Source organism: Nanorana parkeri, unplaced genomic scaffold (genome assembly GCF_000935625.1).
Source record: "Nanorana parkeri isolate BGI_ZX_2015 unplaced genomic scaffold, ASM93562v1 scaffold2124, whole genome shotgun sequence".
Lineage (NCBI taxonomy): Eukaryota > Metazoa > Chordata > Amphibia > Anura > Dicroglossidae > Nanorana > Nanorana parkeri.
In genome coordinates, this window is record NW_017308392.1 from 179,644 (window position 1) to 205,532 (window position 25,889).

General features: G+C 41.4%; 1 protein-coding gene across 1 annotated transcript; it reads left to right on the top strand.

The window, feature by feature from the left end:
• Positions 1–23: 23 nt before the first annotated feature.
• Positions 24–25,469, top strand: KLHL22 (kelch like family member 22; the record flags this gene model as incomplete). The annotated part of the gene is made up of 6 exons (XM_018572758.1): positions 24–345; positions 7,542–7,707; positions 10,449–10,673; positions 12,415–12,908; positions 23,565–23,757; positions 25,236–25,469. Coding segments are annotated over exons 1-6 (1,590 nt in total), but the record flags the coding sequence as incomplete, so codon positions are not given.
• Between the last annotated feature and the right edge of the window lie 420 nt (positions 25,470–25,889).

A 25,889-nucleotide genomic window follows, 5' to 3' on the forward strand; every position in this document is an offset into this window, starting at 1 on the left:
AGTTTTCTGAAATCCACAGGAACACCAGGGATCGATCGATTGTGGGCGATTTTTCTTTTTCGTATGGATGTTTTACTGGTTGAGTTGTCCTATTTCGGATCAGAACTTTTTTTCAAAGATGGCAGAAGACCATGAGGTTTTGAAGTCAAACCATATATCCAAGGATCAATCGCCTGCACAAAACACCTGCAAAATATATACAAGTGTCAAGCACTCAGAGGTTTTACTTAGTGGTCTAGTAGGCCTCCGTGATGCAGGCATATTGTTTGACGTGGTCCTCAAGTTGGAAGGAAAATGTGTGGAAGCTCATAGAATCCTTCTGGCCGCATCTTGTGATTATTTCAGGTACTTGTCACTATTTATCCTTTTATTATTGATGAGAAGCTAATGCTACATAAGAAATAATGCCGTTATGGAAACAATCCCTTTGCATAGCTGCAAGTTAATGTAGCCATGCAGTCCATAATAATGTGGGCATAATAATGTATAGCGACAATTCGCTATATGTGAACGGGGCCTTAATGTCACTTTAAGGGCTGCTATAGAAAAATACTGAGGTGCCATGAAGGCTCATTCGGGTGGTGGTGGTGGGGGGTTATACAATATAAAAGAACATACTTGTCAGTTGGAAACAACAGGTCCTACAGTGCTCTGTGGCATATGATCTGAAAACATCCATAGGTCAGGTCTAGGGCTGAAACAAGCGTGTTATTGACAGGGAAACGAGTTGAGCAGTCCTGGCGGAGCCGCACATTGCCCAGCATTCAGGTGAGATACCAGGGAACGAAGGGCACACTGGCAGGGGCTGCAGTCGCCAGGACGGAGCCGCTATCACAGAAGCACGCCGATCGGTGAGGAGAGAGAGCCGCTCGGCCTGGATCTGACAGCCGGCGGCCCTCTCTCTCTCCTCACCGCACATGCTGCTGTGACAGCGGCTCCGTCTGAGAAGAAGGAGAAGCTGAGCCCCCTGTGTGCGTTGCCGAACGGCAGAGGATCGGTACATATCAGTGATATGCACCAATCCTCTGTGCAGGACACCTCTCCCCGTGTGCAACGTTGGCCACACAAGCACCATGTGAGGACAAGACGCCGGCGCCTCTAGAACGCACTGGAATGCAAGCCGGCCGACTCCCATCGTTCAGGGGCGTGGTGTTGTTTTGAAGTCCATGGCACTGCAGCCATGCCCCCCTGTCCACAGTGCGATCGCCTGCCTGCATTCCGGTCCAGTGCAATCTGCAAAAATAGTGTTTGCAGCATTTTTGCAGATCGCACTGGACCGGAAGGCAGGCACTAATGTGCCTGCGTTCCGGGTGCAGGCGATCGCACTGCTTCATTGACTTCAATGCACCGCCATGCTCTGTCCCTCCCCCCTGAATGCAGGTGTTTTTTCGTTGGTAGATCTCATTGAGCTTGTCATTTGAAAAGTAGATCTCCGAACGAAAAATTGTGGGCGCCCCTGCTCTACGTTGACTAAAGCCCCAGTTCCAGCTGAAGAAAAACAACCCTTAAGTATAATGCTACCCACCACTGTGGGAATGGTGTTCTTTTGGTGATGCGCAGTGTTGTTGGGTTTTTTCCCCCCTTTGAATATTTCACTTTGTTTTTAATTGAATTTCACAGATTATAAGTCACATTAAACGTGGAAAAAATTCAGAAGTGATTTATGTTTAATTTTTTTTTGTCCTAAAAACCTGCCATTTAAGAGGGCTGTGTAAACTTTTTATATCTACTATATGACGTAAGAGACATACACAATCTCTTTTGCCATTAAAAGCTACCTGTTAGCATTTTTTTAAATGGCTTAGGGTCGCTTTAAAGCATAACTTATCACCAGAACAAGCACTATGCTTTTATATGATAATAGTGCTTTATTTGTAACTAATAGGGATGCACAGATACCAGTTTTTCGGTATCGAGTGCAAGTACCGATTTTTTTTATTTATTTATTTAATTTTTCTGTATTCGCCTATATTGAAGTCCCATTAAGGAAGCCAGGCGGCGTGTAATGACTCTCCTCCCAGCTTCCCGGGAAGCCGTCTCCATGCTCCCTCCCGGCATGGAGCCAGCTTTCTGGCCAATCAGGAAGCTGGGGGGCGGGTAATGACTAGCCGCCTGGCTTCCTGATTGACCAGCTTCCTGACCAATCAGGAAGCCGGGTGGCGAGTCATTACATGCCGTTTGGCTTCCTGATTGGCCGGGAAGCCAGCTCCATGCACCCTCGTCACCAAGTGATGAGGGAGCATAGAGCCGGCTTCCCGGCCAATCAGGAAGCCGGGGGGCGAGTCGTTACCCACCCCCTGGATTCTTGATTGGCTGGGAAACCTGCTCCATGCCCTCTGGTGACCGGGCAACATGGAGTCGGCTTCCCAGTCAATCAGGAAGCCGAGCACCGTGTGAGGACTAACCGCCCGACTCCCTGATACCTGAAGTTCCGGTATAGGGAAAGGCATCGGGATCGGCACTGATACTGGTATGGGAGCATTCCCTAGTAACTGATATTGCCCCTATGGGCAACGATTGTATTACTGTATTGCAGAGTTACCAATGGGAAGAATTCGACATGCAGGAGAACTGCTTCTGATCATACTCCACAATTACACACACAGAGCTTTGACTGTGATTGGGAGATGCTCTCCAGCACACAGCCTCAGACAAAGTTAAATGGCAGCTGAGCCTATGTTCAGAGAACTGATCCTGGTCACATAAACAAATAGAGCTGAGACTAAGTAAAATGACTTCTGATCAAAGTCTCAGCTTTGTTTGTTTATATTTACTGAGGCTATGATCAAGAGCCGTTCTCTGAACACAGGATCAGTGCCATTATACTTTGCCTGAATCTGTGTGCAGTAGTTTACAATTGCTGAGACCGTTTCTGGGAGCGGTTTTTCAGCTGTCATTCACATCTGCCATAGTGACTGGGGAAGGGACAGCTAGGAAGAGAAGAAACTGACACATAGGGGGTAATGTATCAAAACTGGAGCAGACAGAATCTGGAGCAGTTGCCCATGGCAACCAATCAGCTTCTCTCTTTCATTTTCAAAGCTTAACTGACAAACTGAAGAGAGAAGCTGATTTGTTGCCATAGGCAGCTGCTCTAGATTCTGTCTGCTCCAGTTTTGATAAATTCCCCCACTCGTCTGTAAAGTTGGGTATACGCTGATTGTCATTCAACATTTCATTTGATTTTAACATTCTATTTTAAAATGAATGGAGTTTCCCCGAACGAAAACCACATTCATTCAATTAGAATTGAATTTAGTTTTCCATCCTGCTCCCTTATGTTATTTTTATTTTTTTCATCACAACAGTCAAATTCAATTGTCGATTTGACCCCATAACTATTAGAAACTAGAAAATCGAATGATCGTTTCAAAAACAAGTTTTTTCGAAAGTTCTAACTGTGTAACCCATTTCAACTTTGCAATGCTCTACTTGTTATAAAAGAAGAATACAGGTGGAAGAATACCTGTGAAGCATGGTGGTAGCAATGCGTCACAGTCATCAAGTCAGCTATACATTCTGCATCATATCAAAGCATGCTCGATAAGAATGTGAGGCCATCTGTCTAAAAGTTGAAATTTAAGTGAAAAGGAGTCTTTCAACATGATAATGATGTGAAAAACACTAGCAAATCCATCAAGGAATGGCTCCGAAAGGAGAAATCGAGGGTTATGGACTGCCCTAGTCAAAGCCCTGGTTTGATTCCCATTGATGTTGATTCCCATTGAAACCCGACAGTAGATGCAAGAAAACCAACAAACACCTTGCAACTAAAGGAATTTTGCATTGAGAAGCGGTCAAAAGTCGATGTCGGAAACTGGTGGGCAATATTCCAAAATGCCTACAAAATCATTTCAGCTATAGGGGGAAATGGCAGTGTTTCATACCAAGGGTGTACTTACATTTCCCACAGTACCCCATTACATTGAATTATATTTTTGTTGATTAAAAGATTGATAACTATTTATTTTCTTGAGCTCTTATAGCAGCTTTATCTATACGCACTGTTTAAATAACAATCTAATGTTTGCCTTTTCAAATATCTTGGGGGGAAAAAGCGACACTTTCCATGGGGTGTACTTAATTTTCCACATGACTGTGTATGATGGCTGCCGCTTTGGAAGGATTCTGTAGTAGTGGAGGCATTGGGCAGGTTTATAATACCATCTCAGTGTTTGGCTTCCCTCTTCTTTCAGCCCAGAAGTGTGCACCCTCCCCTGGCAAGAATGACAATGTGCAAACTACCCTCCAGAGGCTGGAGGCCTTACTGCCTGACCATAGAGCATAGCTGTGAAGTAACACCACAATAAAACAGTGTGAAGTGGGCCTTAATTTCATCTGCACTGAAATGTGGGGACTATGAGGATTTAGCAGAATTGATTCTTTGTATTTGGAAGTTCCACTGTGCAGGCAGCAGGTCCCCGGAGCCTGCATTTAGTGACAGTGCTGCTGATCTTCTCTAACCTGCAGTGATCTCTGCACATACTAGCAATCAGCTCCCGGCATAGGAAGTCACTAATAACCTATTTTTATCTCTCTTCAATAGATCACGTGACATGTACAAGCCACAAATTAGTTTTTAGTGAAGAGAAACTTCCTGTGCTGGTATGTGATTGCCAGTATCGGCAGCACTGTCACTAAATGCCGGGTCTGCCTTAGGCCTCATTCACACAGTAGCTGTCAGCCTATACAGATCTGTGTGGTGTGCACGGCCATATCGGGCCGTTCCCGGGAAGGACAGGTGCTGCATGTGATTGTACGCAGCAGCCTGTACTTCTCTATGGGAGTACGTGGCCGTACGCTCACCCGAGCTGCACATCCGTAGGGGTGCGGGTGTCCGTGCTCCGATGCAGACAGGATCCATCTTGTCTGCGTACGAGTACGGACACCCGCACGGATGTGCAGCTTGGGTGAACGCACAGATCGGTACGGGCCGACAGCTGTGTGAATGAGGCCTTAGGGGTGGTGTAGCCTTTTTAACACTGTGTCACTACCCCAAATGCGCCAGGTATCTGCACCATTTTGTCATCTTCCAAATATACTAGCATGCATGCATGTGTGGTTGCATCAACACCTAAATGTAGACCAGCATCGTTCAGCAGCCATACTCAGTGTGATGCATATGCAGAGCAGTTCCTGCAGTGGGCAGTTTGTCTTGCAATGAAACATGGCCTTCTCACCACCTTGCCTGAAACCTCCCCACCACCATGCCCATTTGATTTTAACCACTTGCTGCCCAAAGCAATTTCTTACATTTGCGCACACATGATGAAATCTGAATTTTTGGCTAGAAAACTGCTTCAGACCCCCAAACAATTCTATTTTCTGAAAGCAGAGGCCCTGTAGAATAGTGATAGTTGCAATCAAACAAGTATTTTTAGGATAACATACACTAAAATGAAATTTAGTGCACAGAAACAGAATCTAATAACCAATTTTTGGTAAAATATAAAAGACGGGGTCACGCCGGTTAAATAGATACCAAACATGTCAAGTCTTAAAATTGCGTGCATCCGTGAAACCGCAAGAAACTACAATAACCAAAATTTCCCAAAGGCGACACTTTAAACGTTTTTACGGCTCCTCAATTTAGTGTTAACAGTGATTGATGATATGTAACATGTGTGACGCAATTTTTGCACGTGTATTAACTCACTTTTACTGAATTGGTGCAACCAGTTGCCTTCAGACGTCCTATTATTACTTCAATGGAGTTAATTTGTGTGATGCAATCACCTCGAACACATAGCCAAACAACCAGCATCATAATGACTAATTAGCTCTCAAAACAAGTACATGATAACGTTTTGGAGATGCGCCAATCAGTGTTGTAGTATAAAAATGACTGAAAACTTTGAATTCCCTCTGGAGCATTGTTAAATCCTTTAGGGAGGAAATATAAGGTACACTTTAGGGCTGCAAACAAGTAATCGATGATTATAAGAATAGTTGTCAACTATTCTCATTATCAATTAGTTGGTTGGATCCCCTAGCTCTTTCCTCCACCCTGGGAGGAGGGTACAGCAAGTAGTGGGCGGGTGCAATAGCCAGCCTGCTATTGGCTATTGCAATTTGAAATGGCCAATAGCAGGCTGGCTATTGCACCAGCCCACTACCTGCAGTATTTACAGTCAGCTGCCATCTGTGGAATCTTGCCACTGGCAGCTGTCATTCCCTGGCTGAAGCTATTCAAGCACCATGTGCTTACAATACAATTATTAAAAAGTTGTTTTTTAACCGCCTCCCGGCCGGCCCTTGTCTTAAAAGAAGAGGCCGGCCGAGAGCTTCCTGGATCTGAGTGGGCGTATTTAAACGTCCTGTCAGCCACACCCACTTGCGCCGGAACCTGCCCAAATGTAAAAACAGGCAGCGATGCCTGTTTACATACAAGCGATCCGCCGGCTCAATCGCTTTTATAAGGTGCCGGTGTGTGCGCAGCCCCTACCTCCCGCTAGTCCCGGGCTCCTGTGCGAGCCCGGGACCAGCATGGTGGCTCTGTGACAGGGGATCAGAGGGAGATCGGTACACGATCTCCCTCCGGTCACCTCTCCGTTGTCAGAATGCGGAAGTGATGTAATATACTGCTGTCATTCTCCAGCTTCAGAAGCTGGAGAGAAGCTGATGAAGCAGATCTTCTTAGCCCCCTATGTGATAACAATAAAGTTAAGTGGGAAAAAAAATGAAAGTTGCAAAAAAATATTTTAAAGTCACACATGAAAAAGAATTAAAAAAACTATTTTTTAAAGTCGCCACCCATACATACACGCATGCAAACATGCGTCGGGTGTGAAAACGATGATTACGGCACACATGTTACATTTCGCCTTGAATGTCGTAGTGAGAGCAATAATTCTGGGGCCATCAATCACTGACGACATTAAACTGATGAGCGGTAAAAGCTTTTAAAGTGTCGCCTATACTCAATTCTGGGTATTGTAGTTTTTTGCAATTTTCACGGGTGTGCGCAATTTTAAAGCTTGACATGTTTGGTGTCTATTTACCCGACGTGACCCGGTCTTTTATATTTTACCAAAAAATTGGGTAATAAATGTTTTATAACATAATGGGGGGGGGGAGTTTTTTTTTTTCTTCAAACTTTTCAGTAATTTTTCCTTAATATAGTACAAAATCAAAACCCATAGTGGTGATTAAATACCACCAAAAGAAAGCTCTATCTGTCCCCAAAAAATGGTATAAAATTAATTTCAGTACAGCGCTGCATGAAGGAATAAATGTCAATCAAAGTACCGCATCGCTGAATACTGAGTGGTTAAAAAAAGGATAAAAGCGGGGGAAAAACTACAAATAACCATTAGTTGCAGGCCTGGTACACTTTGCTAGGTATTGTTTGTGTCTATTTGATCTCATGAGAACACTCAAATTCCGATTCCTAAATATTTAAATTCCATCAGAATATGTGTCGTTTGTTCTTTTTTTGTTTTTGTGTTCTTGATTTTTAAAATATGGAGCTCATTGACCTTGTATAGGGACATTAATATTTTCCTCCAAATTCTTTTTTTTATGCTTGTTTTTTTTATTAGGGGGATGTTTGCAGGAGGTTTGAGAGAAATGGACCAGCATGAAGTTCAGATCCATGGCATAACGTATAATGCAATGTGTAAGATCCTGGATTTTATATACACATCTGAGCTAGAGCTGGGTGTCCACAATGTACAGGAGACGCTGGCTGCTGCTTGTCAACTCCAGGTACCTCCTAAAAATAGAAAGAGTGCACTGTGAGTTTTTTTGTATCACAATGATTTTTCATTTACACATACTTTGCCTAATGAATACAATTACATGAAAGGTCTATTAAGCTTAATGCACATCTATACTAAAACAAAACCCACTAAACTGTAAAGGTAGGCACCTGCCGAACCTGTACTCTTAGCACCTGTCTACTGCTCCTATCATGGCTGGTGAAATTGCCACTACTTCTGGTTTGAGCAAAGACAAGCGTAGGTAGTTGGCCCAATGGCCCCCCAGGTGTAATCTCTCCCCCTACAACACAATTGGCTACAACTAGAACAAGAAATACCGGGGTTTATGAGAGATAAGACACCATGGCTTGAAGTTTGATAGAAAAAACAAAATATATGTATTTTTACATATTTGTAAATAACATATGTGTTACAATGTACATACAAACAAAGATAAAGTAAAAATGGGGCAAACATACCCATCAGGTATGTATAAACAAAACCATTGAGAATCAGTACATTGTATATGTCCAATCCCTACGCGTTTCGAGACTTGGCTTCTTCAGGGGATTGTAACCTACCCTAGTAAACGTGGATATATTTTGATCAAATGTATTGTCTTCTACTAGGGTAGGTTACAATCCCCTGAAGAAGCCAAGTCTCGAAACGCGTAGGGATTGGACATATACAATGTACTGATTCTCAATGGTTTTGTTTATACATACCTGATGGGTATGTTTGCCCCATTTTTACTTTATCTTTGTTTGTATGTAGATTGTAACACATATGTTATTTACAAATATGTAGAAATAAAAATATTTTGTTTTTTCTATCAAACTTCAAGCCATGGTGTCTTATCTCTCATAAACCCCGGTATTTCTTGTCCTAGTTGTAGCCACTACTTCTGGTTTATTGGAAACGCATACATGCTAGCCCACCATCCAACAGTGGAGCCAGTAGCTGAGCCTGAGGGCTGTCACATAATGTAGTAAAGGACAAAAATCGACTTTCCCTACACAGTTTATTGTGGTGGCATTGGTGACAGTTTGGTCCCTAGATGAGAGTGGGGGAGGTAAGTATGGGCACATCCCCCACTCTTTTAAGTGTGTCTACTCTACAGCTATATTGGATTTGGGTGGTTTTGGTATAGTGCAAGGAAAGTAGTATACTTTCAGTAAGGTTTTTTTTTCTTAATATTATTGTAATACTTACCCCAAAAGTTACTTTTATAAGATTTTCACATGTATACTTTTCTATAGTTTTGTATATGTAATTCTGGCTAAATTGTCCGCTTAGTAAGTTCTGAGATAAAAAGGAATTACAAGACAAACCACGTGGAGTAAATTAGTGTCAGTCAGCCTGACAAGACTAATAGACTTTTACTGAGGAATGGGAAGAGCAAAGGCTGTGACACACTGCACGCAAAGCAGCGCGGAGCGGTGGCGCGCTGCCTTTGCGAGCAGTGTGTCATGTCACTTTCTTCTCGGCACCTCAGCTGGCGGAGCTGAGCGTGCCGAGATGAACAATTTCAACTTCAGCCAATCGGCTCGCGCGTATAAACCGGCGCGACGGGATGCGACGTCTGGCCGGTTGTTAAGCACGAGCCGATTGGCTGAAGGTGCTGTCAATCATCTGACTGCACTCAGCTCACACACTGCACGCAAAGCTCTGTGCCGGATAGCTTTGCTTCGCTCTGCACGGCTTCGCGTGCAGTGTGTCACGGCCTTTATGCACAATAAACATATATGGCCAACATTTTGTTTGTTTTCTTTATACTGATGAGATTGTTTACATTGGTAATCAAGTTACCATCTAAGGAAACTGAAACCATTGTCCCAAATGTATGTTAGACGTCCCCAATGTTCAGCCATTTTAAGCTATGCCTTACAAGGAGTCAAAATGTATTGCTTCGTTTGTGTTCCAGACACTTGCAGTGAGAACCTTGATGCCCAGTGTTCGAGGTCCAAGGCACTTCTGCCGTCTGCACCTGTGTATATAACGCCAAAGGAGGATTAGCAGATTTTGCCTTCTTTGCCTCTAGGAATCACACACAGGATATTAACTATGTATGTTAAAAGGTTGTTGAGGAACGGCATCCCTTTATCAGCCGATTAAAGGAGTCGGTTGGAAAATCTTTGTACCAGCTTCGTACCAACTAGCCAATGAGCTGCCGCCTCTGTTCGGGTATTTTTTTTTTTTTTTTTAAACAGCGGGGATTCCTCACTTAACGTGCTCATAGTGTTGATGGAGGAATTTGCTCTATTTTTATTCATTCAGTATATATACCAAAAAAATTATTTGGACAGATCCTAACCTAGATCACGTCTTTTTATCCTAAATCCAAAATTCCAAATCTTGTCTATATATAAAAATATATACTCCACGAATATAAAGTTCCACTGTTTCTCATTTACAGGATGTATTACAGTGCCATCCAATACTCGTATTTAAAGGCTTTCTGCAATCTCTATCACCTGAGAAATATCAGTGGTTGACAGAGCACAACCTATTCATATATATAGGTAGAATTTTTTTTTATATATATATATCTATATTTGTGTTCCTGGTATTTTTTCATGTCTTGGAGATGGTAGAAAGTGGAAAACCTTTAATTATTTGTCATGTATATATTGCAAACATTAATGTTCACTCAGAGAGGTGAATGATGAGTTTAAACAATTAATATCCAGCTTCTCACACCTTTTTGTGTTCAGCTTTATATGTTCATAAACTGAATTTTTATTTTAGATTGCTGAAGTTATTGCCTTCTGCTGTGACTTTCTCATTTCCTGGGTGGATGAGGAAAATGTGGTGGAGGTATACAAGCTGGCCGAGCTTTTTCACCTGGACCAACTTAGTGAACAGTTGGATACGTTTGTCCTGGAAAATTTTATTACATTTTCACGCACTCAAATATACAGACAGCTTCCGCTGGAAAAAGTGTATGCTCTGCTCAGCAGCAACAGATTGGAGGTATGATCAGAGGTTTGGCAGCCTGCAACAAGCATGTTCCAGTAATCTTTCAGGCAAATGCTGCCTAATTAGCAAAATATCTATTAGTCAGTGGCCAGAAAAGTGCAAGATATATATCTAATATATATAATTTTTTTGATGCATGTTGGGAATTTGTGAGAGCACTGCACCAAGTTAAAGCTGAAATCCAGGCAGATTTAATAGATACAAATGAATGCAGCCCTATGTTCAATAATAAATCATTAAAGTGACACTAAACTCAGGAGTTAAATCTTAAAAATACATTAAAGTGCTTTACCTATTACCAAAAATGTATCTTATTTCTGACCTCAAATCATCTCTGAATTCATGCTGACACTGTCCATCCTTCTGGAGGGACAATGTCAGCATGAATGCAGAGATGATTTGAGGATCTGCAGCTGAGTGATACACAAATAAGATACATTTTTGTTAATAGTTAAGGTACATGAATGCATTTAAGATTTAACTCCTGAGTTGTCGCTTTAAATTTAAGACCCTGACAAAAAGGTTATGCATTCTTTGATGTTTGTTACATGTTCACCATGTGATGTAATTGTTTTTGTTAAACTCTTAGGATAGTTACATGTGGTTACATCCATGATATTTAAATATTACAGGCAGCCTCCTATCTTCCTGAGGAAGCTTTTTAGCGAAACGCGTCGAAGTCTGGACCCACGGTGCATCGATGCAAGACATTTTGACATATGTTTGACAAATATACAATGATACAATGAACTCAACAATTATTTATTAATATTATAAATGGTGACTACCTGCTGATGCCTAGAATGTGGCCGTGTGGTCCAGGGAGGCTATATGCCTATGGTGATTTCAGATTGTATTATGTTTAGGAAATTGATGTGGATGTGAAACCAATGGGCTTATACATTGGCCCTTTTTTATCGGTATTTATGAAGTAAAATAAAAATGAATTTCTAAGAGTTCTATGCGTAAGAATTATATGTTCTGCATGCTTAGAGTGACACCTTAAAAGCCCCACTTTCTCTATTTTTTGCTTCACTTTAAATTTAGTTTTTTTAATGCAAGTACCCAAATTTGACTTTGTATTGACCTCTTGCAATCCCCTAAACAGCAACATTAAGAGCAAGAGAGGAATGGGCATGTCTGGGAGCCAGTCAGGTGTGCTGTATGCAATTGGGTTGACAAGTAACATGCTGAAAGGAAGAGTGAACGGAGGGCTGACCTCATCAGTCTGCTGCTGTTCGTTCAGTGTGCAGTGGGAAGGCTGAGGTCGAGAGAGAGAACACCACTGTAATCTCTATATGTAAGTGGTGTCATCCACTTGGCTGTGCTGTTTAAGGAGGCTGTGTAAATTTCAGGACTGGAGGGACAGGAACACAAATCCTTTGCCATGTAAAACAGCTCCCGTTTATGTATTTTGTTTCTGCATATTTAGCTGGTTGCCTACAGTTCAACTTAAAAAAAAAAAAGTAATCACAATGGTTGATTGATGGTTCCAAATAATGTAAGTAGAGATCTGGAGCAATGGCAGTTCCAAGCAACCTTAGGAGGGTGGTGACTTCACTGAAATAAAGTGCACCGTCACATACCCGGACAGCCCAAACTGAGCAGATGGTAACAACCACATACATTTACTCCTCATTTTCCTAATGTAAATTGCCTAGGTTTGTGACACATTTACTTTAAATATAACTGACATAAAAGTACGTCTACATTTTATGTCAAATCTGTATTTCAGGTGGGATCAGAAAATGAGGTATATGAAGGAGCTTTACTCTACCACTACACCTCAGAGCAGGTGGAAACGGATCAGGTGAGCCTGACGGAGTCTCCAAAGCTACTTGAAACTGTGCGCTTCCCCTTGATGGAGCTACCAGTCCTGCAGAGGCTACATGACAAGCTGGGGCCGTGTCCCCTCAAAGTGACTTTGTCCAGAGCTCTGGAATATCACAAGAATGAGATCACGCAGCCAGTGCTACAGGGGCCACACACACAGCTGCGCTCCGAGTTCAACTGCATAGTGGGCTTTGGAGGGATGTTCTCTGCCCCTTATACTGTACTCAGTGATCAGGCCAAATATTTGAATCCTCTGATTGGGGAATGGAGACCACTAACAGCCCCTCAAGCCCCACGCATGTCTAATCAAGGCATTGCAGTGCTCAATAACTTTGTCTACTTGATTGGGGGAGACAACAACGTGAGAGGGTACCGTGCAGAAGCACGATCTTGGAGGTGAGAGGTTTTTCCTTTCTTCAGCTTTCCCCGTATTGCAATGTCATAGCTTTGTTAAATATAAGGTATAAAAACCCAGAATATAACTAGAACAGTTATCTTGGATTGTGGTTGTAATAATCCTTTGAAAGTAAATGGAAAAAATAGTAACTTTTGTAACTTTTTTTAAAATGATGCACATGTAACCTTTAACTGTCAGTAAGTGGCAGTTTGTATACAACTTATGTTGCTAATTCTGATGTTGTTAATATACTGTATATGTCTTATCAATGTACACCTCACATTCTTTATAAGATCTCTGTTTGAAAGCATGGGTTGTGCAAGTTAAAGTGACACTAAATTTAGGAATTAAATCTTAAAAATGCATTCAAGTGCCTTAACTATTAACAGAAATGTATCTTATTTGTGTATCACTCGGCTGTAGATCCTCAAATCATCTCTGAATTGGTGCCGACATTGTCCTTCCTTCTGGAGGGTGGCTACTTTTGTTCCTCGTGGTCCCTGTGTGTGTGGAAGCTCGCTCCCGTGATAGACTATAACCTCATACTAATTTGTATTTAAATTATAGTCTTATCATGGGAGCGAGCTTCCACACGGACAGAGACCATGGGGAACAAAAGTAGCCACCCTCCAGAAGGAAGGACAGTGTGAGCACCAATTCAGAGATGATTTGAGGATCTGCAGCTGAGTGATACACAAATAAGATACAATTTTTGTTAATAATTAAGGTACTTGAATGCTTTTGTAAGATATAACTCCTGAGTTTAGTGTCACTTTAAGATTTAAGATCTAGATTGCCTTGCTGGTAAGCACATGCCAAAACTTCAGTAAAAATCTCAAAAAAGAATGCTGACATTAAGGGCTCATTCACTCCTATGCGTCTCCATTTTGTGTGCGTTTTTAATGCGCGTTATTAGGAGTTTTGATGCGTCATTATGTGGTTTTATACACGCGTTGTCGTTCGTTTTTAGATGTATTTTCATACAAAGCGTTAACAAATCATTAGATTACTTAGGCCAATGATATATATATATATATATAAGTATGTTCAGAAGGGCGCGTTTCCACTACAGTGTTATCTTCACAAGCTTGCTAAAGTGTGTTTTTTGGGCTCATATTGCAAGGTATGACCTTATTGACTTCAGTGTTACTGTAAATTCTGCTGCAGTAATTGTGACAGAAGAGGAAGAACAGACACCTCACGAAGACCATTTTTTTGATTGTGTCCACATGTCTATCCAAAGGTAAGAATATAATATCTCCCGCACTCTGTCTCCCCCTTTCTGTCGCTCTCCCCCTCTCTCCTGCCCCCCACCCCTCATTCTTTTGCAATCTCTATCTTCAGATATCTTTAACATTATCTATAACATTGATCTTTTTCATAGTTTTGATTAGGTATTGAATTTTATGAATTCACATCTGGAACATCATTATACCCCTTTTTGAAAAACAATCCCACTATGTGAATGCCTTATCATTAAAGTAAGTACCCTACTTACTTTTTCTGTTTTTTTACATTCATGTACATTTGGCCATGGGTGCTCTTAATGAAGTTAGACAAGCACACAGGTTGTCAATGGTGACTTGCTTAAAAAATTCTATTTGGTTGGCTGTCCCTGTCGCAAATACCACACTGACACAAAGCAAGTCTGAGTCATAAAAAAAAATAAAAAAATCTTAACCTTCTTGGCGGTATTCCCGAGTGTGGCTCGGGGTTAATTTTTCAGTACCAAAAGTGGTAACCCCGAGCCACACTCGGGATTGCACAGCGCTTCACTTACCTTCTCCCTACGAGCCACACTTTGTCCTCAGGCCGATGCCGGCATCCGTCTTCCGGGTTCCGTCCCTTGTGATCGGCCGCGTCGCAGGGTGGCGGAACCAGCGGGAAATTTAAAAAAAAATAGACACAAAAAAGAAGGAATATTGGGAAAAATCAGAACGCCAAGGAGGTTAATTTCACCTCTTTTCCCATTTATAAATTCTGAAAAGAACTTGGTGCCCCTTGAGATTTATTCTTCCCTTGTATAAATGATGAGCTGCTGAAAGGGGGCTCATTTGCTTTTTGTCCTGGTCTCAGTCTCCTCCTCTGCCTCACGTCCTTCCCAGCTGCATTAACTGAAAACATTTTTTGAAAAGTATTTTTTACAATCACTCATGGTTAGCCCATGGTTGATAGTCCAATTGATATGAAATGTTGTTTTTCTTTCGAGAAACACCTCTCCTCATTTCTATGTCCGGATCTAAAAATTAAACTTCCCAAGTATGTAAATATTAAAGGTTGAGGGTTTTTTATCTTCACAACTAGGAGAAATAAAAATGCTGCTGTTCTTCTTTTAAAAATGTTTCTCTTCCTCGTTTTCTATTCCCCCCACAGCGCTCTTTCTCCCGCCCCTCCCCCTGTACGGGTGCCTACATTAGCTATGCGGCTACTATGGAGGCACCCATGCCCTCAGTGGTTGTCTGTGGCCATAGAAACACACAGCCCTGCAGCAGGCCACGCCCCTCCGCTCCGCCCAACAGTGTGATTGATGGCAGAAAGAACCCATGGCTCCTCTGCCATCAGTATCCTCCCCCAGAACCAGGAAGAACGGAGGATGGCTTCGGAACCGGCGGCAGTGGCAAGCAGCGCTAACAGGTAAGTGTGGGGGAACAGGGGAGAGACAAAGGTACTGGGCGTTTTTACCCTAATGCACAGAATGCATTAAGGTAAAAAAAACGTCCAGCCTTTAATGCTACTTTAACTACTGAACCCCCACCAAATCCACTGCTTCCCTCACTTTGCTGGCTCCTGAATCTTGTATAATTTCCCTTAATACTCCTCCATCTTGTCTTAAGGAATTCAAATGTGAAATATAATATGTCATTTATTTTTTTAATATAGGTACCTTGCGGCAAGTCATTCTTTTGGCAGTCTACACTACCAATTTCTAATAAGAAAATCTACAGCCTGCTCAATTGTGTTGCACATCTGTGCTGCACTATGAGCTATCTGACATGGTGACGAGGAGAAATCATCCAGCCAGGATTAGACAAACGAAGCTTAATGTTTTGGGAGTAATGCCAGTTTCCGGTGGTAAGCATATTCATATGGTATTAATGTCATGGCAAATTATTTTGTTCATTACCAAAAAAAAATTTTCTTGTGTTACTTGTTGTTGCAGGTAAAAACTACTTCTTTGCCTACATCAATGTTGAATTATAAGGTAGCAGCTCAGATTCATATTTTTTATTTTTTTTTGTTGCACATTGGGGTCAATTCACAAAGCTTATTTTCTTAATTTCGCCCGTTATTTAATTGGTATCGCTTGTTATATAGTTGCTGTGTAAAGGTAGTCAATTCGCAAAATTGACTTCTTATTTTTAAGAAGTAGTAAATTAACTTTTCAGACGTTATTTTAACTATTCAGACGTTATTTGAACAACTGGAGTGATAAAATATGCTTGAAATGCAATTCACAAAAGGAAAAGGTCCTTTTATCACTCGTTATTGAGACGTAGATATATCACCTCCTTCAGGGTGGCGTTATGACAGATTTCAGTCGTTATCTGATGCTTGTTGCACTGAGATGACATGAGGTAGATAGAAATGGAACCTTTTTTCTTCATTTTCACATGGCTTAATGCTTTTGCGTACAGAAGGCGGCGGCGGCATGTAGTTGTCATTTCTACAGTTGTTATCCTTCTACAAATGTAGATGATTTTGTTAACAGTTAGAGGTTAGTGGCAAATCTCAACATGACACGAAAAATCAAATGTCCTTGGACACCCTTCAGTGGGGTTGTAGAGCAAGTGGATTGTTCCATGCAACATATTTAATATCAAGACAAGCTTTATAGCTGGTAAGGAGAATTGCTTGCCCTCCCTACACTGTCTGATAGTCAACAGATGTAGATCTAAATAAATGTTTCATATATTCATTCCTTTCAGAAAAAAATGTTATTGTTATTTCTATATGATTTTTTTCTCTACCAAATTTAAATTAGTATGCATGTGGCGAATATGGAATATTTTCCTTCCTTATATGTGGAATCCTTTTGTGTGGTGAATGTGAAAGTAACAGTCATTTAGGAATCTGCTCCACCCCTTCTGCTACCAAAATGCACTGCAAAAGTGTTAAAATAACACCCAAAACGTTATTTTATCACAGTAATGGATAAAATAAAGTCTGTGATGTTAAAATAACACTTGCTTAAGAAACGTTAAACTGCATGTGCATTCACGATTCCAACTTTTGTGAATTGCATGTTTCAGCCAGTAAAATAAAGAGTGGTAAAAAAAGGATAGATAAATTAACTTCTACTCTCATAACGCTGAGCTTTGTGAATTGACCCATTCTACTTTTAGACAACTGCTTCGCACTGGAAACCTTGACCTGCCAGCAAACCATGCGCTACCAGGAACCAAAAAAACCTTTACTGCCCATGGTGTTTGTGGGCGATGAAGCTTTTGGGAGTGAACGGCTCCTGCCTCCCTATTCTAAAAGTGTCCTAGACACAGAAAGAAGCATATTTAATTATGGATTAGCACATGCAAGATGTATGGTGGAGCATTTTGCACTTGGCCATCCATCTATCCCTGCCTAATACAGAAGGTGTTAAGGCTGTATATGTGCTACATTATTTTGTCAGACAACAAGACAGATTTTGCTTTGAGGATTGTTCGGAGAGAACTCAATGATGAAGGTCACGGATGAACAGAAGTGCAGTCAGTAAACTTGACCTGCCAGCAAACTATGCACTACCAAGAACCACAGAACATTCACTGTCTCCTGGTGTTCGTGGATGAAGAAGCTTTCGGTCTGAGTGAACAGCTACCGCATCCCTGTTCAAAACATGTCCTGGACACAGGAAGGAGCATCTTTAATTATCAAGTAACATGTGCAAGATGCATAGTGAAGTGTAGCTTTGGAGTAACTTGTGCATTTTACACTGAGCCATCCATCTGTCCTTACCTAATGAAATAGGTGTTGTTAAGGCTGAGTACGTGCTACATAATTTTGTTAGCAAGAAAGATTGTGCTTTGAGGATTCACTTGCTCTCTGCATGGAGAGAACTCAATGGTCAAGGTCCCGGGGGAGCAAATTTACCAAATACTATCCTGGCAACATCAAAGCATTTGAAAAGTCTTTTTTTTGTTGTTGTTAGCTAGCGATTGCGATTGAGTGATTCTGTCTACTTATTTTAAAAAGCATAATTATTGTTTTGGAGTATATTGTATTATTCTGTAAAATAAAAGAATGTGAGTCAATTATCTTGTTTATGTTTTCTTATATGTCATTTGTGTGCACTACAGGAAGAATAAAAATAAACCCCACAGCAGCAAAGGGTACACAGGGCATAAATACACACCATGTCCTACAAATGATTTGCATGGCCTGACTGCCTAACAAAACTACACCCCACCGAAGCAAAACTGCACATATGATGACAACTTGAGCACATCTTGTGCTTGCAAACTATGCCTTTCTGAAATGAAAGCTCCTCCACAGCAGCAAAGGGGGTACACAGGTAAAATACTCAACATGTGCTAGCAAATATTTGCATGCCCTAAACTGTCTAACAAACTAAAAATCAAAATTGAACCCTTACAAACATTTGCATGGCCTGCCAGCTGAGCTAATAACCAAAGCTGCATGCAACATTACATGGCATTTAAAATATTACTACAACATTTTAACATGCAAAATCAGTATAAGAAAAGGAATAAAATACATTACCTTTGCGGTTCTTATTGGAGGTTGTGTTGTCCCGTTCTGGGGAAAAACTTGCACCTATATTCTCCCATATACGGCTCCTCCTCTCCCTGTCTATTTATTGGCTATGGGATGGATTGAGGACGTGTACATTCCTTACCTCCTCAACAATAAGCCTTTCCGTGTTGAACATGAAATTGCCAGCAGCTGTCATGCGCTCTCTCTATCTCTCTCTCTCTCTCTCTTTCTCCTACATTGCGCATGGCAGGTAACCAGAGGCTGGCAATGCATTAAAAAGCACCTTTGATGCATTTCCATGGCTTGCCATAAAGTTCTATGGGCCTCGCAGCGCATTATTGCGGATAAAATAAAATCAAATAAGTCCTGTTTCTCATAACGTGCGATGACATCGTGCATAATTAATAATAGTAGCATCTACACTTAAGTTCTAGCACATTAAACTGGTACAGTGTGAATGGGCCCTAAGAACCAGTTTAAACCTCTTTTAAAGGATAAGTGCTCTTTTAAATAAAAATAGCTCCTGTATTCTAAAACAACAAAGTTTCCAAATACAACATTTAACTTTGTTTTTTTCATTCTTTTCTGGTCTCTTTGTCATTTAAAGGGCCCAGCAGTGTACATTTCTTTTTGTTTATTTTAAAATATTTGACCGGTCAAACTTTTTTTCCAAGTGTGGAAGGATTAAAATTCCTGTTGGGTATTTACTGCTATCTGGGGAGAGATTTCACCTCACTATCACTGACATGGTTTCGCTAGCCAAAAAGTGAAATCTTGGAAATCTCCCAAAAGTCACGACGGATTACAGTAAAATGTTGACAGGAGTTTTAGTCGTCTTCTGCTCTATAAATAAAAGGCATGTTTATTTCTGTCTGTGTTGCTGTTTGGAGATTTCCCCTCACTTCCTCTCTTGTGTAACCATTCTCACCAAGACTAGGGGTTTTAATGCTTTCCCATCTCTTAAAGGGTTATTAAAGCCTTGCATGTTTTTGAATATATCTGCTGCAAGCAAGCAGTAGATATATGCAAAAACATTAAAAAAAAACTTTTCAAAAGGATTAAAACTCACCTGTGTCTCTGCCGCGTGTTTCCGTCCGAACATCTGAAGATTCTCGGGCAGGCGCATGCGCAGTTCAGATCTTCGGCCAGGAGACGAGGAGAAACACAAGGTTAGTCAATGCAGCAGCGTGCACCTGCACAGACTCCGAGGGACAGGAAGTGCCACGAGAGAGGAGTCATCGCTGGATCAGGGACCGGCACCAGCACTGGAGGTTCCTCCTGAAAACAACTGGAAAGGAGAAGATGATCCGATCAAGCGCCATCATTTAAGGGAAGTCCTTACACTAGCATTTGGGGGGGATTTATCCTTTTAATGTCACTTTAAACTTTAAAAAAAGGTTTTAGGTGGACCTACACTTATTAGCCTGTTTTCCCTTTAAAAAACTGTGCGCTATTGTGCTTAGTTAAATGAAAATGATCCCTTAGATGTTCCTACTTCTAATAGGTGGACACAAGCCAGGTTCATACTTATTGGGCTTGGCTGACCTATCTCTGGGGTTGCCTTCTTTCTGCAGCATCTCCTCTGCATTTTGCTTTCTGCACACATAATGTCTGGACTGAAGGCATGTTCTGTATAGGAATGGTCATTTTGTGACTCCTGGCATTGAGTCAAACAGGTAAGAGGAGCAATATAAAATGTTTCATTTTTTTTAACTTTTATTACAAAGATGCACTTATCCTTTAACGTCCATCCTTTCCATGGGGCATTCTGTTTCTGATATTTTAAGCAACTCTTGGGTTTGAAATGGAAGAAACAATGGTTTGCTAAGATATATTCTGCAATAAAATAATCAACTGTCTGAAATGAACGTGTCTGTTATTATTTCTGTTATTCTCTTTACTAAGGCATTATGCTAAAATGTTGTGTTTACATATTTGTAAATTTAGATTTTGCATTCGGTTAATTATTGTCCACAACAGGTGTGCTTTTATGTTGAGAAAAGCTCACAATGTGTTCATAATAGTATAGTATATTATTTTTGTACCTACTTCTCTCTAATGAGTCTTGGTTTCGGGAGAGATCTGCATATGATATTCAATTTTTTGATGAGCATAAGATTTCAATCTCATTTTAGAACTTTGGCATTTTGATGATAGAAATATGATTTGTTTGCATAATTCCTTAAAGAAGAACCATATAAAAAGTGGGATGCTGTTTAAAATGAGGAGCTTTTGTATCGACTAGATAGAACATTTTCACCACTTTCTCCTTATAAAGTGAGAAAAAGAACCCAGTACCCGACACCCTGAAAAATGTTGGGACCATAGTCCCCCAGATCCACTAAATTGTATTGATTAAAGTGGAAGTCAACTCAGTAAAATAAAAAAGAATGCTTGGAGCTATGGATTTTTTTTGGGGGGGGGGGGGGGGGGGGGGGAGATTGAAAAGCCTCTATTAAAACTCACCTGTGTCTCTGCCGCGTGTTTCCGTCCGAACATCTGAAGATTCTCGGGCAGGCGCATGCGCAGTTCAGATCTTCGGCCAGGAGACGAGGAGAAACACAAGGTTAGTCAATGCAGCAGCGTGCACCTGCACAGACTCCGAGGGACAGGAAGTGCCACGAGAGAGGAGTCATCGCTGGATCAGGGACCGGCACCAGCACTGGAGGTTCCTCCTGAAAACAACTGGAAAGGAGAAGATGATCCGATCAAGCGCCATCATTTAAGGGAAGTCCTTACACTAGCATTTGGGGGGGATTTATCCTTTTAATGTCACTTTAAACTTTAAAAAAAGGTTTTAGGTGGACCTACACTTATTAGCCTGTTTTCCCTTTAAAAAACTGTGCGCTATTGTGCTTAGTTAAATGAAAATGATCCCTTAGATGTTCCTACTTCTAATAGGTGGACACAAGCCAGGTTCATACTTATTGGGCTTGGCTGACCTATCTCTGGGGTTGCCTTCTTTCTGCAGCATCTCCTCTGCATTTTGCTTTCTGCACACATAATGTCTGGACTGAAGGCATGTTCTGTATAGGAATGGTCATTTTGTGACTCCTGGCATTGAGTCAAACAGGTAAGAGGAGCAATATAAAATGTTTCATTTTTTTTAACTTTTATTACAAAGATGCACTTATCCTTTAACGTCCATCCTTTCCATGGGGCATTCTGTTTCTGATATTTTAAGCAACTCTTGGGTTTGAAATGGAAGAAACAATGGTTTGCTAAGATATATTCTGCAATAAAATAATCAACTGTCTGAAATGAACGTGTCTGTTATTATTTCTGTTATTCTCTTTACTAAGGCATTATGCTAAAATGTTGTGTTTACATATTTGTAAATTTAGATTTTGCATTCGGTTAATTATTGTCCACAACAGGTGTGCTTTTATGTTGAGAAAAGCTCACAATGTGTTCATAATAGTATAGTATATTATTTTTGTACCTACTTCTCTCTAATGAGTCTTGGTTTCGGGAGAGATCTGCATATGATATTCAATTTTTTGATGAGCATAAGATTTCAATCTCATTTTAGAACTTTGGCATTTTGATGATAGAAATATGATTTGTTTGCATAATTCCTTAAAGAAGAACCATATAAAAAGTGGGATGCTGTTTAAAATGAGGAGCTTTTGTATCGACTAGATAGAACATTTTCACCACTTTCTCCTTATAAAGTGAGAAAAAGAACCCAGTACCCGACACCCTGAAAAATGTTGGGACCATAGTCCCCCAGATCCACTAAATTGTATTGATTAAAGTGGAAGTCAACTCAGTAAAATAAAAAAGAATGCTTGGAAATGTGAGTGGCAACTGTGCTCTGAATCCAGGAACAGTGCCGTACAGTTGCCACACCGTCACTGAAAGACACATTATGTGGGCTCAACCGGTATTTGTGGGAATTTGCAGGTGAACTAAGGGAATTTTTTTGGGGGGGGCAGAAGAGACATGCAAAGCCTCTATTGCCAAAAACAATTCTTCCTCTCTCCCCCAGCATTTTTTTTATATCTGTCTGTGTACACTGTACGTGGCATGTGCTGTGAAGTGTACACATTCAGCCAATTCACGGCATGTCTGGTGCCGTGGACGGTAAAACTCCTGTACGCATATGCATAGCATATGCTAATGTGCGTGTATGCGCATAAGGGCACAAAGGGAACATTTACACAGCGGGTTACATTCCCTTTAACAGCACGGCTTACCTAGAACAGAATAGGATCTCATGGGGCATCACGGCAGTAGTTTGTTTTCCCAGTTCAGAGCAGCTTAGCTGTAACCTTCTGAGGATGAAACACACAAGGTTGTAATTCTTCCACATGTGTTTGACTTTAGTATGGGGATCTCAAAGTTTTTTTGGTTTTGTTTTTTTTTTCCTGGTCATGCATTATCTTTAGAGAAGATCTCTGGGCAGAATAAAACTTAACTTTTGCAGTGGGGCTACCCCTGCACTGCAAGGGTTAAGTGCTTGTTTTCGACTAGGGTCTAAAATAACAAAGCTATACTCACCCAAATCTCTGTCCCATCTGGCTTTTAGACTGGTCACTGCATCCTCTTCTCCCCTGGGCTCCGGCAGTCTAAGGATCTGTGGGTCATCACTTCTAATACAGTGTATTAGATGTAAGGGTGCTGAGGGGAAGAGATGCTGCAGGGACTGGTCTAGCATCCAGGGGGGACCAAGGTTCGGGTGAGTATATCTTTGTTATTTGGAAACCCTGGATGAAAATGAGCACTTAACCCTTTCAGTGTTGGGGTAGCCCCCCTACAAGGGTTAAGTTGTATTCTCCCCGGAGTTCTTATTTAACCATATGTCCATTCACATTTTTTTTCTTTTTTTGGTATGTTTTTTTACCTGCAAAATAATCTTCCTCTGTGTGTTTCAAGTGTTGTGTCTGTTTGTTTTTTGTGTATTTGCAGGGAAATTGTTGTAACTTTTTCTTTTATCTTTTAAGATATGACCCCCGACACAACCGCTGGTTCCAGATCCAATCCATGCAGCATCCCCGTGCTGACTTGTGTGTGTGTATTTTGGGCCAATATATCTATGCAGTAGCAGGCAGGGATTACCATGATGAGCTGAAGGAGGTGGAAAGATATGATCCATGCACCAACTCATGGGAATATGTGGCACCACTTCATAAAGAGGCAAGAAAACGGAACAAAAACTGCTACATAATGTATATTTGTGGTCCTGGTTCTCTGGAGACCTAGTACACTTATTTAGGATCCAAATAGAACCATGGAATCATTCTTCCAGGAGTAGATGCCATCTTCATACAGACTCTAAAATAGATCTGCTCCGTTCAAAACATGGCAGGACCTTTGCCTATTAAAGTGTATTCTGGCCAAAGCTCCAAAGTCTTGGGGTTTTTGTTTGGTATTGGTGCTGATAACGAGTATTTGGGCGTGTACTCCTGCTCGCCAAAATGCTCCGATGCTTACCCCCGATACCAGAACTTCTGGTCAGAGGTAATGACTCGCCACCCGGCTTCCTGATTGGCCGGGAAGCCAGCTCCATGCTGATTGGCAGAGAAGCCGGCTTTCTGGCCAATCAGCATGGAGCCGACTTCCCGCATTGAGCCGGTGTTCTATCGAAAGCTCCAACTTGTCGAGCTCTCCGACTGGGCACGTCACATGCGGAGGTGCTAACAAACATATGTGATAGCAAATATACAGTGACATGTCCTCTTTATGGAGACATCGGGGGTCTATTAGACCCCTAATGTCATCTATGGGCCCCCAAAGAAATTGATGAAGCACACACCGCAGCTGGAGAAATGACACACTGAAACCTGAAGTGATGTAATTCACATCACTTCCACGTTCGGCGATCGGAGGGGAGATCAGCCGCATGGCCCACAGAGGGGACAGCGCAGCCTGGGATAGCCAACATTGGCTGCAGAGGGAGGGGGGTGAACGTTTCCACACACCATACAAGTGATTGGGCAACTCTATAGCTGCCCAAACGCTTATATGTAACAGTTTACAGTGTCGCATGAGCAGGAAAACAAAAGCCATTTATTTACAGAATCCCACTGTCACGCGCGAGCCGTCCATCCATTTAATTACAATGGGCAGATGGCAAGCGGTTCACTTTTTTACTAATAATGTGTGTAGGTTATTGTTTTTTTAGACCCTGCCCTCAGCTTGTGCAGCTTTCAATATTCAGCTTGAAATTGTGTACAGATAATGCAAAACGTATTATTTAAGGCAGGGGTAGCCAAACACTGGTCCTCCAGCTGTGGTAAAACTACAAATCCCATGATGCATCTCTCTCCGGGAGGAAACGTTATGACTGAAAATGGAGCCTGCCTTTGTTGATTTCTTAGTGTAAAAATGCAGGTTGCATTGCTGTCATGCTGACCCTCTTGCTTCAATATCTAGTGTTGGTAGATTAGAACAAGAAAAGGACTTTTGACTCTTGCCAACTCCTGATCTGCATACTTGTTCCAAGGCAGTGACATAGAATGCATTCAAGCAAGCGCATCATGAGAACAGCCAGATAACTAGCATTTTCAGAAGGAGGTCAGATGCGCAGCCTCAATAGTCTCCTCCTGACAAATGTACTTTAATGGAGCCAAGAAGACACACATATATGTCTGGGTTTTTTTTTCTCTCTGCAGGTGCATGCGCATTCTGGGTCAGCTCTTGGTGGTAAGGTGTACATATCTTGTGGAAGGAGGGGAAACGCGTACCTAAAGGAAACTTGCTGTTATGACCCAGAAAAAGATCAATGGACATATGTTGCCTCAGGGCCAGTAAGGAGGGCATGGCATGGCATGGTGTCTATTCTGGAAAAAACATATGTGATTGGAGGAAGCAATGACGATGAAGGCTTTCGACAAGATGTTTTGGAGGTAAATGCAAGATGTTTACTTTGTTCCTCTAATGCAGGGGTAGGCAACCTTGGCTATGTGCTAAAACTACAAATCCCATAAGGCATTGCAAGTCACAGGCATGACTCCCAGAGGCAGAAGCATGATGGGATTTGTAGTTTCAGCACAGCTGGAGAGCCAAGGTTGCCTACCCCTGCTCTGGTGCTTACCGCGAAGTAAACAGAATTCTAAATTGTTGACCTTTTAATTGCGATTCGCCCAAGCTTTAGCAATTGCTGACAATGGGTCAACCTCTATCTTTAGCTATTGTTTTCAGCAAATATACTCCCATTACCCCGTAAATGCCATCTGCACATTTTTTCATTTTATCTTTGCTTGTTCAATCTTTTTTTATTGGTTTGTTAGTTGTCAATAAAGTGGAAATCTCCTGTTCTTGGCAGC